We start from the raw sequence: 13,144 nt of genomic DNA on the forward strand, positions 1-13,144 counted from the left end.
ATCTGTTTCAATTACTGCTCTGTGCGTGTGCGTGCGTGCGTGTCTGAAGCACCAAGCAGACGTCTGACTTGTCTCTAATTTTGACTCATTCTGTCGGCGTAGATGTGCCTTGAAAACAAATGTGTTGTCAAAGCTTGAATGAGCATCCGTGCGCTGCTGCTGTGTCACTGTATCTGTTTAACACAATGTCTGTAATTACCGCTGATGTCTGTTAACCCTTCACATTAACCCAGACCACCCCCAGACTTTCCTGTTGAGCACCCCTGTCTGATTGCATATACACAAATATAACCTATAAAGCCTGGTAACTTCACTTCTTTAACACTTTGGAGGGAAAAGTTTGTATTTTCTTTGTGTTGCTAAGTCATGGTGTGATTAGCATAAGTTAAAAGAGGTAAATAACTAGCCCGACATCCCGCAAAGTGACTAATATTAAATGGGTTATTGTAACTTACGTGCTTTCATTATTATTATTAGTTTTATTAATGGGAATACTTTATATGAAAATACACATTTTAATTATAAGTCCATATTAGTGTGTGTGAATGTGAGAGTGAATGAATAATGGAATTGTAAAGCACTTTGGGTGCCTTGAAAAGCGCTATATAAATCCAATCCATTATTATTATTGTTATTAGTTGCTTCTGGTCTCTTTATTAGTTATCATGAAAATATGTAATAACAGCTTACAATTCATGGCAATATTCCACAGCTCCATGACCATTAGTTCAGTTATCCTTTAAAAACCTTGTCATTACTGCATAACAACAGTAAATAACAGTTAAAGTATGAGTGCTATGACTGATGATTTTAAGTATTGATGTGTAAAGTCTGTTTGCTAGCATATCATTTTTCATGTTTATTTATATAGTTAACTTTTTAAGATTGTATGTTTCACAGCCCTGTCATGTGTTAGTCAGAGGTATTCTTTGTTCTCATTGGTGGATGTGGAATGTTTACCTCAGTACTCAGTACTTCTGTGACTACAAGTCATTGGTCGCTGGTTTCCATGACACCACTAGTTCCATGTGTACAGCCCTTTAACCCTCTCAGGCTCAAATTAAGTTTCTGTTGCTAATGCACAAAAGAATACCTGCAGTGGTACTTCTGAGTAAAAAAAAACTCATAAAATGTGTGTGGGGTAATCAGGTTGTTAGCTTTTACAACGCCTGCCTTGAGAGGGTTAAAGGGTGGTGGTGCCATCCTGCAAGATTAATAACATGTAGTAAATGTGGGTGACTGACCACAAAACTACAGCTAACTCAGAACATATTCCCTGTTCTAAAGTCAAATCGTGCCCATGGCTAACAGGTTGCTCAGCAGTTATTAAACAGCAATAAGAAGGTTAGTGAGGAAACTCTAAATGGTCTTCTAGTTGCAGAATATGCAGACTTAGACGTTAATGCTTAATAAACATTGTGACTGATGAGGAGCCATTCTGTCGCTAACATGCTAATAAGCAGCTTGTCAGTTGTAGATTTATGTGCTTTAATGTAAAATGTTACCTTTTCTTCACATTTTCTTTCTCTGTGTGAATGAGCTCCAGAGATGTCTCTAATTATAGTGTCTAACTTGCTCTGCTTCTAGCATTAATGCTAATCCATAATGATTACGTTCCAGCTCCAACATGAGCTCAAATAAAAAAAAAAAAATCTAAAGCACAACCTTAAAAACCGAGGAATGCCGCTGTTTACCCCTTTTGTCTTGTTGCTGACAACCAGCCTCACCCCGTCCCTCACTGTCACCTGTCTGTCCTCATGCCTGCGCTTTCTCATCACCCCGTCGTCATCTTCCTCTTCATCAGCATCTAATGGCGTTACATCAGTCCACTAGACGCCACCTGTCTGTCATGCCTCCCCCCCCTTCTCCCCTCCACCAGGGTGCCAGGTAAGGAGTCTGTCATCCTCACACTTAATGGACACCAATCATGTCAACAACACAGTGTCACAGATCAGGGCTGACATCAGAGGCTTACAGGACGGATAGCAGGACGTAGGGAGGGGGTTGTTAGTGATACTGATATGAAGGTTAGAGGGAGGCAGAGGACAGTAATCAGTATCCATCCACAGTTAAGAGGAGTGAGACAAGGACAGGATGAGAAACAGGAGACTATGCTGAAGAGGAGAAAGAGGGAATAAAATGCTTTGAAATGGAAAATACGAAAAAAGCAGCAGCCAAGTAGAGCAAGGTTTCAAGCAGCGAAGGCAAGAGGCACTAAAGGAGCGACAAAGAAACTCTGCAGCTCTGCTTAATAATTAACTGACCAATCTTCGGCCCAGGAGAAGGGAGAGAAAGAAAAAAGGGAGCCCGGGAGGAAACGAGAGAGAGCCAGGCGGCCCCCTTAATGAGCCACTTGAGTGGTTTAAACAGCACAGGACAGCCAGAACTAAAGGAGAGAGAGAGAAAAAGAGGGAGACAGAGAGGGGAAAATACATCCAAGAGAAGCTTGGAGGGGGGGAAAAGCAGCTCAAGAAAGGAAAAAATAGATCTTTTGACATCTCAGATGAGCTTTTTCCCAGTCCTGCCTCCACTTTTTGGAGCTAAAGCTCCATAACATGCTCCGTCAGTGATGCTCTGGGTCTGTAGTCCCATCCTGTGTCTACCAGCTTTTCTCTAGTAAGAAACGTGATGACGAAAAATTGTTAAACTGTATTTTTAATCAAGTTCTCTAGCAGAAAGAAAGTTATGTGATTTATACATCAGGCATCCTCCCTCTGCCCTGAACCTCACCAAAATGTCTTTCTTTCCCACGTCTTCTTTCAGGTCTGTTCCACAGGGCCATAGCGCAGAGTGGCACAGCCATCTCCAGCTGGTCCGTTAACTACCAACCCCTCAAGTACACCAAGATCCTGGCCCGGAAGGTGGGTTGCACCTACGCAGAGACGGCTGACCTGGTTGACTGCCTGAGGCGCAAGAACTTCAGAGAGCTGGTGGACCAAGACATCCAGCCGGCCCGCTATCACATCGCCTTTGGGCCTGTTGTGGACGGAGACGTAGTTCCTGATGATCCAGAGATTCTCATGCAGCAGGTGAGGGTCTGATAACAGCAGCCGCACATCTCTGTTGTGTTTTATTATCCAAGCAAAGTGGTGAGAACTCCTGGGATCAGCCGTGACGTGAAACCAAAATAACTGCAGAGAAAATAACTGCAGTGTTGGTGATGTACATGATCAGGGTGTTATACTTTAGACACACTGAGAAGTTTCTCTTGTGTTGCCATGAGTGTTCGCCAGAAGCCCAAAAAGCAAACAAATAAGACTTTATTAAAGAAAAGTATAAACACAAGTACACGCAAAGATGAGACACAACTATAAAGACAAAGAGCGATCTGACTGGGACAAGTAAAACTAACTGGGAGAGCAGTTTTCTTCCAACAATCGCTACCAAAATGAAACAGGAAGCAACAAGAGACAGTAGCAAATAAGCTAAATGTAGTCAGACCTGGAAAATGTTAAGCTGGAACAGAACCTTAAAGCAGCAAGATGTGATCCTGTAATTCAAAGCTGACAGAGAGTCGTCGAGGTTTTCAAAGAGCAGGTTTCTCTTCTCAGTTTGATTGAAATATTTTCATGTGACAAGAATAAAAAATTCTTCTTCTTCTTTATTCATCCATCCAGATGGTATTTTGGACCATCTTCTAAGTGAAAAACTGAAAAAGTTGATTTGTGTGTATTATTAGTGTAAGTAACCACTGCTGGTTGACCAGGATTTTTAATTACAAAAGAGATTCTTAAAAAGTTTTATTATTTGATTAAATAAATGCTACATTCTGAAGAGATTGCTGATGCAGTCAGTGTCATTAATGTGAAAGTCATTTTGGAGACGGGGGAAGTGTTTTATGTAAGGTGAAAAAAATCAAACTGGTGTGCAGAAAGCAGTAACGTGAAAATCACTACAGTGACATATTGTGTGTGAGAGGAAGAAGTGTGAGTTTTGCAGCTCTATGCATTAATCGACACTGCAGACTTTTAAAAGATCGGCCCTGAAGCCGTGACCTGCAGAACACGCAATATGATGAAGATCATGGCCTTAAGAGTCAGTCTTGGAATCCTTGAAAATGCTTGAAGTTTAATATTGTCTTTTCAAGGTTTGAAAAGTGCTTGAAAGTGTTGTAACTAAAAGTTACTGTGACTCAAACATAGAAAATTTTGATTTTTTTATTTCCCACACCTAATTAATTAGAGATTATTTTATTGAAGTCTTTAATAGCATATAACACCCAAAATATGCTTCGGTTCACATTTAACTCCAGAGAATCATCAATCAAAACATGGATATTACCTGACCACAGATTCGTGGTGACGTCACTGCTCTTTTAACTGTTTGGTGTCTTTGCTTTGTTTGCTGGTTGTAGAAATGGTTTATTTGAGCTTTGAGCTGAGATTCAGAGATTTCTGTGGACACTGCTCATGTCGGCACTTATATTTCTGACCTTTTCTTATAACCCATTAAACATCATCTCCTCCCTTCTGACCCCATTTTTGGTGGTGTAGGTACAAATGATCAGGCATGACATTCTCATAATAAATAAGATACTGCAAATAATTATTTCTGCATTTGTGCGATTGAAGTGAATTGAAAATGTGTATGAAATGATACTGTTTTAAAGATTTGGCCTAAATAAATTTGAAGTGAATGAGTCTAAACATGATGACCTAACTAGTGATACCCTGACACACACACAAACACACTCACTCACTCACTCACTCAAGCATGTTGTGCCACTTTCAGCTGAAACCATGTTTCAAACCATATTCTGGGTTTTTAGTTCACCATTTATGAGGTTTCAAGAAGAAAATAAAAGACAGATCTGAATGTTTGAAAATGTTTTGGAAAGATTCTGTAAAGATGAGATGAAAAATACTCAAAGGATAAATTTAATTGGTTTATTATTTAGATAAGAATATCAAGCAAGTAAATGAAGGAAAAGATAAAATGAAGTAATAATGAAAGAAGTTAAACAAGTAAATGAAGAAACAAGGCAAAATGAAGAAACAAGGTAAAATGAAGTAATAATGAAAGAAGTTAAACAAGTAAATGAAGAAACAAGGCAAAATGAAGAAACAAGGCAAAATGAAGAAACAAGGCAAAATGAAGAAACAAGGTAAAATGAAGTAATAATGAAAGAAGTTAAACAAGTAAATGAAGAAACAAGGCAAAATGAAGAAACAAGGCAAAATGAAGAAACAAGGTAAAATGAAGAAACAAGGTAAAATGAAGAAACAAGGCAAAATGAAGAAACAAGGCAAAATGAAGAAACAAGGTAAAATGAAGTAATAATGAAAGAAGTTAAACAAGTAAATGAAGAAAAAAGGCAGAGGAGAGAAAACCCCAACAATCCCCTCTGAGCAAGCACTTGGCGACAGTGGGGAGGAAAAACTGCCTTTAAACGGGCAGAAACCTCCGGCAGAACCAGGCTCAGGAGGGGACAGTCAACTGCCGGGACTGGTTGGGGGGGTTAACAGAGGTGGAGCAAGACGAGGCTACATCAGGTGAGGAAGCAGTAGCGTCTCTCCTCTGGACCAAGTGGAACCATTTTTTCTTTTTTTTCATGCACTTTTCCACGAGCGCTTTTTTCTGCAGGATGAGATTTCTCAGCTCGTCGATGGTTTCTGCAAGTGGTTTTTCTTCAAGTTTCTCACATCTTTGTTCCACCTCTTCCAATGCTGCTTGTTGTTCTTCAAGCTTGTCTTTGAGTTGTTTGGATGTTTCCTCCTGTATCAGCTTGTCCTTGTGCATGTCTGCATTTCTCTGTTGGACCTCTTTGTGCTTGTCTTTTAACTGCTTCTTTCTTTTCTTGATTTCTTGATTTTTGTCTTCATGTATTTTGTCTTCTTGTTGTTTTTGTGACTGCATTTGAGTGTGTTCACGCTTCAAGTTATTGAATTCCACCAAACGCCCCTTAACGAGCTCGGAGTTGTTTCTCGCTATCTGATCGATCCTTTTCTGCATCTGTGAGCAGCGTTTCTCCAGTTTGTCCCTTTCTTCTTCCACTTTAGTTGCTTTGTCCTCCAGCTGATTACAAAACTCTTGCAGTTTTAGATTTTTAGACTCAAAGTCCTGGACGATGCGTTTTCCTTCTTTCAGTCTTTTTTGTTGTTGCTCTTTCTGTTGAAGAAGGTCTTTATTTTGGCGCAGTGTTTCATCCAGGCTTTCTTTCAGCATGCGGTATTTTTCCTGCATGCTCTTCAGTTTGTGCTGCATGTCTTGTTGCTTTTTGTCCTGCTCTTCCTTCTGTTGGAGGAATTTATTCTTTTCTTCCACAGCTTCATGGAGCTGTCTTTGGAGGAGCCGATTTTTTCGGTCCATGTATTGGAGATCCCGTTGTATCTTATCAGTCATCGTTTTCTTGTCTTGGAGCTGGTTGGTCATTTCTTTGAGTTCTGCACTCTTTTGCCTGTTTTCTTTAATGAGGTGCACAATCTGCTCTCGGGCCTGAGCAAACTTGATTCCCCAGCCCTCATTAATAATGTTTATGTCCGGCTGGCGCTGTTGTCTTTCTTCCAGCTCTTTATTTTGGGCTTCCATTCGTCTACACTTGTCCTCCAGTTGATGTTTTTCTTCTTCAATTTGTTGCATTTTTTTCTGGAGAAGGTAGTTTTCCTTCCTACTCTCCTCTAATGCCCTTTGGAAGGATGAGATGCCATTTGGGGAAATTGGCCGGCCACGCCAGGAAGGAGAGGCGGCGTAATCTTTTTGAATTGGTTGTTTTTTTCTTGGAAACATGTTGGAGTTTCTATACGATGACTTTGAAGAGCTTTCCAAATGTTTCTGTGGTGAACGTTTTGTATGCTGCAAACACAGATGCTGCTGAAACGAACTAAAACTTGCTGTTTCTCACCCCTACTTAAGGAAAAACATCAAAGGACTTAAGATTCGATGAAGTTCTATGACATCATCACTCCCTAAGCCAATGAGATTGTCACAAGACGTTTTGGAATGGGGTGTTTTTTTTTAAACTGTTTTCAAACTTAACTTAAAATTTCAGTGTTTCCTAGTTGTGGACTATTGGTTAGTCCAGCCGATGAAGAAATTAATTGTCACAAACATCCCTAATATTACATAACAGACAACAGAAAACAAGACAGTTTTTTTTTCTAATAGAGGTATAATAAAAGTTTTTTTAATTATCCTACTTTTTATAAAAGAGAACATTTATTAAAGAGTATGTATTTAATTAAAAAACTCTGTTCATCTAAAGCAGGGGTCAGCAACCTTTAAGACCCAAAGAGCCATAATTGGCCTATCTGGGGTTGAAAGGCTCGATAAATGCACGGCGTTTCGCCGGGTACACCGGCTTCCACGAGTGTGATGCTTATTTTGAGCGATGAAAAAATAACAAAATATAATTTTATTTGTATATTGCAAAATCACAATAATCTTCCAATTTAGAACTACAAGTAAAAAAAAAACTGGCATAAATAAAACACACTTCAGCTAAATACTAATTTATTTTCCCAAACCACGCAGAGCCGCACTATAAGGACTAAAGAGCTGCATGAGGCTCCGGAGCCGCAGGTTGCCGACCCCTGATCTAAAGGCTATAACAAAAAGCTTCCTGCTGGAAAATGAAATGTCCCCACTGGGCGATCGTGGCTCAAGAGTTGGGAGTTTGCCTTGTAATCGGAAGGTTGCCGGTTCGAGCTCTGGCTTGGACAGTCTTGGTCGTTGTGTCCTTCGGCAAGACTCTTCACCCGTTGCCTACTGGTGGTGGTCAGAGGTGCCAGTATCCGGCAGCCTCGCCTCTGTCAGTGCACCCCAGGGTGGCTGTAGCTACATCACCAGTGTGTGAATGGGTGGATGACTGAACATGTAAAGCGCTTTGGGGGTCTTAGGGACTAAGTCAAGCGCTATACAAATACAGGCCATTTACCATTTTTCTGGGCGTGGGTGTTTAACTAGTTAAAAAGAACAAAAAAACAAACAAACATCTGTCTCCTATTTTTTATGTCACACAGGAAAGAAGCTTCAATATCTGATGAGAAGAATTTGTTGGTCTTTGGTGCAGTTTTCTTCTTTTCTGGCTTGTTGTTTATTTACAGTGGAGATGAAGATCTCTAACAAGTTGATTTGTTCACATTTGCACATTTTTAAGAGGAATATGTTTTTTGAGTTTGTACACTTGTTTACTGGGAAATGAAATGCTGCTAATGCACAAAGCTGTGTTTCAGCCGCACTTCCTGTTATAGACTTGTGATGCACACAGGCTCTGTTCCAGCACTCAGCATGTTCTTCCTCATTTTCTCCACCAGGGGGAGTTCCTAAACTATGACATCCTGATAGGAGTGAACCAGGGAGAGGGGCTGAAGTTTGTGGACGACAGTGAGGACAACGACGGCATCTCAGCTGCGGCGTTCGACTACACCATCTCCAACTTTGTTGACAACCTCTACGGATACCCAGAGGGTGAGGACGCCACCTCTGTACACTGCCACTTTTTCAGTTATTCCATTTTACAGCCTCCTCTCACTTAACTGCATTTTGCAGCATCATCAGGTTTTGTCTTATTAGGAGCCGCGTTTGTTGATCTGTTAGTTTTTTTCTGTTTACTGTAATAAATGGATTAAAATAAACGGATAATCATCAAAATGACAAATGTGGACAATTATCAAAGCTTACATTACAGTTCTGACAGCTTGAGTTCACATGAATTTTCAAAAGAATATAAAGACCTGTGAAAGTGCTTTAAGCGTTTAAAACATGCGAGTAAAGAATGGAATCAGTAACATGTGAGCCCAGTGAAGTGCATCAAACAAGACAAGCGTGCTAAAGAGAGCCACTCATCCACATCACGGCGTGTCTGCGCCTTAACCTTTGAGGCTCTGTGGGCAGTAATGCTATCATCCCCCAGGTAGTCGGCTCCCAGTCTCAGTGTCGCTGTTTCTGACAGATCGGCCTGCGAACCCCTCACAGCCGGACCACAGTCACAGTACAGACATGTTTGGATAATGCAGTCATGCTTCCTCTCTGTGCCTGTCACTCGTTCTGTTATCTGAAAGACTTTTTTTTTTCCTCTCTAGATTTCTCACTCGCTTCCTGGCTCTTGGTTCATCTCACCAACATTTGCTTTGGTTTCATATCTTTTCATCAGACCGATCTCTTAAAAAATGTCTTGCACTGCTGTTACTTTACTCTAAGCAGTTTTTCACTTTTATCTTTCTTCCCCCTCCTTTTGTCTCCTCCTGTGCTTCTTCACCAGGCAAAGACATCCTGAGGGAGACCATTAAGTTCATGTACACAGACTGGGCGGACAGGGACAACGGAGACATGCGGCGGAAGACTCTGTTGGCCCTGTTTACGGACCACCAGTGGGTGGCACCAGCTGTGGCCACTGCCAAACTCCATGCTGAGTTTCAGTCCCCAGTTTACTTTTACACGTTCTACCACCACTGCCAGACGGAGACGCGGCCCGAGTGGGCCGACGCCGCGCACGGAGACGAGATACCTTACGTGTTCGGCGTACCGATGATCGGTGCCACGGACCTGTTCCCGTGCAACTTCTCCAAGAACGATGTGATGCTGAGCGCTGTGGTCATGACTTACTGGACTAACTTCGCAAAGACTGGGTAGGCCTCATGTCGTAGTGTAAACTGTACACGTTACTGTATGTTCTCTGACAGCCTTCTAGTCATCTTGAATACTTGAATCTGGGTTGCTAGTTTAATTCTCGTGTGGCTTTGAAGAAGTTCACCAAAAGCATCCAGATCCCAGAGCAGCCGGTTGGTCTTAGATAGTTGAAAGGTTGCACAGAGAATGGGCCTCCTGTCTGTATTCAGTGTATTGATGCCACATGTTACTTATAATGGAGACTGAATATAACTTTGAACTGAAACGTTTAACCTTTATGCTCCACCAGGGACCCCAACCTGCCCGTCCCTCAGGACACCAAGTTCATTCATACCAAGCCCAACCGCTTCGAGGAGGTCATCTGGACCAAGTTCAACTCGAAGGACAAGCAGTACCTTCACATCGGTTTGAAACCTCGTGTCAGAGACAACTACAGAGCTAACAAAGTGGCCTTTTGGCTGGAATTAGTCCCTCATCTTCACAGCCTGCACGACGTGCTCTTTCCCACCACTACGCGCTCCCCTGCAGGCCGTGACCCCGGCACCATGAGGCCCAGGAACAACGTTCCTCGAACCACTCGTCATCCTTACCCTACCTTCCCGTCAGATCCTGAGCCCGAGGGCTCAGAGCGCCCGCCCCAGGACCTCTTTCCCGGAGACACCCGCGACTACTCCACCGAACTGAGCGTGACAGTTGCAGTTGGAGCGTCGCTCCTCTTCCTCAACATCCTGGCCTTCGCCGCCCTTTACTACAAGCGTGACAAGCGGCACGAGATGCGCCGGCACCGGCTGTCCCCTCAGCGGGGCGGCCCCGCCAACGACCTGGCTCACAGCCAGGAGGAGGAGATCATGTCCCTGCAGATGAAGCACTCGGAGCACGACGCTCACCACGACATGGAGCCCCTGCGACCCCACGACATCCTGCGGCCCGCCTGCCCTCCCGACTACACCCTGGCACTGCGCCGTGCCCCCGACGACGTCCCGCTGATGACGCCAAACACCATCACCATGATCCCCAGCACCATCACCAGCATGCAGCCTCTTCACGCCTTCAACACATTCCCCTCCACCGGCCACAACAACACCCTGCCCCACCCCCACTCCACCACCAGGGTATAGTAGGGACAGGCCCGACACAGCGCCACCTAGGGACCAGGAACACTGGCTCTGCTACTGCTCTGGAAGGGAGGCCTCTCGACGTGGGCCTTCGTTCTGTCCTCTTATTCTCTTCTTTCTCCAAAAGCAACTACACCTGCTGCGTCATGTGCTGTAAAACTTGGCAGCTCCCTCCACTGGTGGCATGTGGAGGTGCAACTGAAGTGTACAGCAGCAGATGAGCAGTTTGGGGTGGGGGTGGGGTGGGTGACTCAGATCTTTCAAAGATACTGTTTTCAAAGACGGTCTGCTGTTTCCAGGCTCAAGACCTCCAACATTTGTCAAAGGGATGAATGCTCTCTCGCTCCTCGCTGTTTTCTCTTTTTTACGTTGGCGTCATCTCTTTTTCCATCTCCTGTGTGTTATGTGCACATTATGCTTCTCTTTTCTACATCCGTGTTTTACTACTGCTCTCTTCCTCTCATTTGACACGCCTCCCTCCTGCTCTTCTCTAAAAATTCCCGATCTGCTGAGCAGTTTGGAGGGGGGAGGCGTACACTAAACATATAACTATGAAAACACTGATATCTTTCATTCTACCAGCATTTTTAGGTGCCAAGTAAGTACTGCTGTGTTTCATTTCTCATCGAGGGAGCAGAAAAACGAAAGAAAAATAGAGTATCGCTATTTACCGTCAACTAACAGAGTTCTGTCATGTTCTCGTGACAAAGTGCCAAACTGGCCTCAGTCGTGTTTTTCTTTCTTTCATCTTCTCTTCTTTTGTTGTTTTGTTTGAAGCATTTGTTTAATTGTTGTTTTTTATTGTGTGGAAATAATTTTTCTGAAAATATAGATATAGAGAAATGATATTATATATAGTTCTATATAAAATGTGTACAAAGGAGAAAGTATATAAAAGGGTTTTCTCAGTGGGGGATCTATGCATGAATTATTTTTAAAGACGTGGGGAAAAGGACACTGTACCTGTCGATGCACGTTTCCCAAGACTAAACGAGTCATATCGCTCCATGTTTGCTACTTTTGGTTTTTGGTTTTCTCCCGCAGAGTAAGAGCATCGCAGGAGCTCCTGAAGTCAAACGACGCCTCCCAGCACTCATTTATTAAAACGGAGTCGATGCCAAAAGTCTTAAACGTTAGAATCAAAGCAACAGCTGTGAACTCAGTCATGGTGTCATGTGCAGCCTTCATCTTACTGTCACTACTTTTTCATTTTAGGGTACGTGAGGTAAAGCGTCCGTCGATGTAGCTTGATTGTACAAAATTATTTTTCTACGTTATTAACAAAACAGAGCAGAGACTGATGCTGCTCCTGTCTGACCCCCTTATGTCGTGTGTGTGTGTGTGTGTGTGTGTGTGTGTGTGTGTGTGTGTGTGTGTGTGTGTGTGTGTGTGTGTGTGTGTGGCAGTCGCTGTGTGAGTGTGATATCACATCTGCATCACTCAAGCGTAGACGGGCCCGCGTCAGACAACAATAAACAAAAAGCAGAAAAAGGCCAACAGTAAAAACTCAGACTCCAGCATGAGCTCCTTCCTGCTGCTTAACCAATCACCTTCCTCCATATCATCACTGCTCCCTCCCTCCTCCTCTCTCCATCCTACACCACCTTTGTTATTTAACACCGACCCCCCCAATCTGATAATCAGACAAATTCCCAAACACCTGACTTCTCTGTGTCGACACCGTTCCTGACTATTTCTGACCTCAGGTCAGCTCTGCTATTATCCTCACATTAAGGGTTCGTTCACCTGCCTGCAGATGATCTGTGAGCTCGTCGGTTGTAAATTAAACTCTAAGCACACTGAGGGTAACCGGGAGGCGTTCAGGGCCTGCAGTGCAGAGCTGCAACATGACAAAAAGGGATGGGGGCTCAGATCTCCTGAACAGGGTGGAAACAACACGGTGGGTTTGTGCTGTTTGTGATTCCTGCTCCGTCACTCTGGTGGAGACGACTGCAGCTCAGCAGCGCTCCCTGCTGATCCTCTGATGAAGATGTCAACAGTATGTAAACTGAGCTGATGTGCTGCTGTTTGAGCCCACGTGGTAGCGTACGTCCAGTATGGGAGAACTTAGTCACCGGTGCTGTCTTTGCTTGTGCTCTAGCTTTAGCCTGTTTGATTGTTTGTTTTCTATTTTATTACTGCCTAAAAGGGGAGGTGGGGGAAACACATGCCTGACTTCTCCTGTCAGAGGTTTTGTAAGCTCACTGGAAGGGAAACGTGCACAATGTAAATCATAAAACAACTGACTGGGGCTGTGCTGCAGGTGGATCAGTGCTGTGGACAGTAGCTGTGGAAAAGAGACTGGACAAAGACTCTCAGCCTTAAATACAGGACAGAGGATGATCCGATCATCTTTCAGCTAACAGTGTCGAGCAGAAGGACGGCCGGCTGATGCGTCCGTACGAACCCTTTTGTACTCACTCCTGTGTATAAGGAGGCGGCGAGGGGTTGTGTAGTTAACC

General features: G+C 43.4%; 1 protein-coding gene across 1 annotated transcript in view; it reads left to right on the forward strand.

The window, feature by feature from the left end:
• nlgn2a (neuroligin 2a) overlaps positions 1-10,896 on the forward strand; it is a 254,588-nt gene extending 243,692 nt beyond the window's left edge. Inside the window, exons 7-10 of the mRNA XM_080876002.1 lie at positions 2,764-3,029; positions 8,253-8,406; positions 9,200-9,566; positions 9,857-10,896. Coding sequence (XP_080732128.1) covers positions 2,764-3,029; positions 8,253-8,406; positions 9,200-9,566; positions 9,857-10,685 — 1,616 coding nt within the window. The 3' untranslated portion in view covers positions 10,686-10,896. The remainder of the gene's footprint in view (positions 1-2,763; positions 3,030-8,252; positions 8,407-9,199; positions 9,567-9,856) is intronic.
• Positions 10,897-13,144: the final 2,248 nt, after the last annotated feature.

Source organism: Rhamphochromis sp. 'chilingali', assembly GCF_963969265.1.
Source record: "Rhamphochromis sp. 'chilingali' genome assembly, chromosome: 1".
Lineage (NCBI taxonomy): Eukaryota > Metazoa > Chordata > Actinopteri > Cichliformes > Cichlidae > Rhamphochromis > Rhamphochromis sp. 'chilingali'.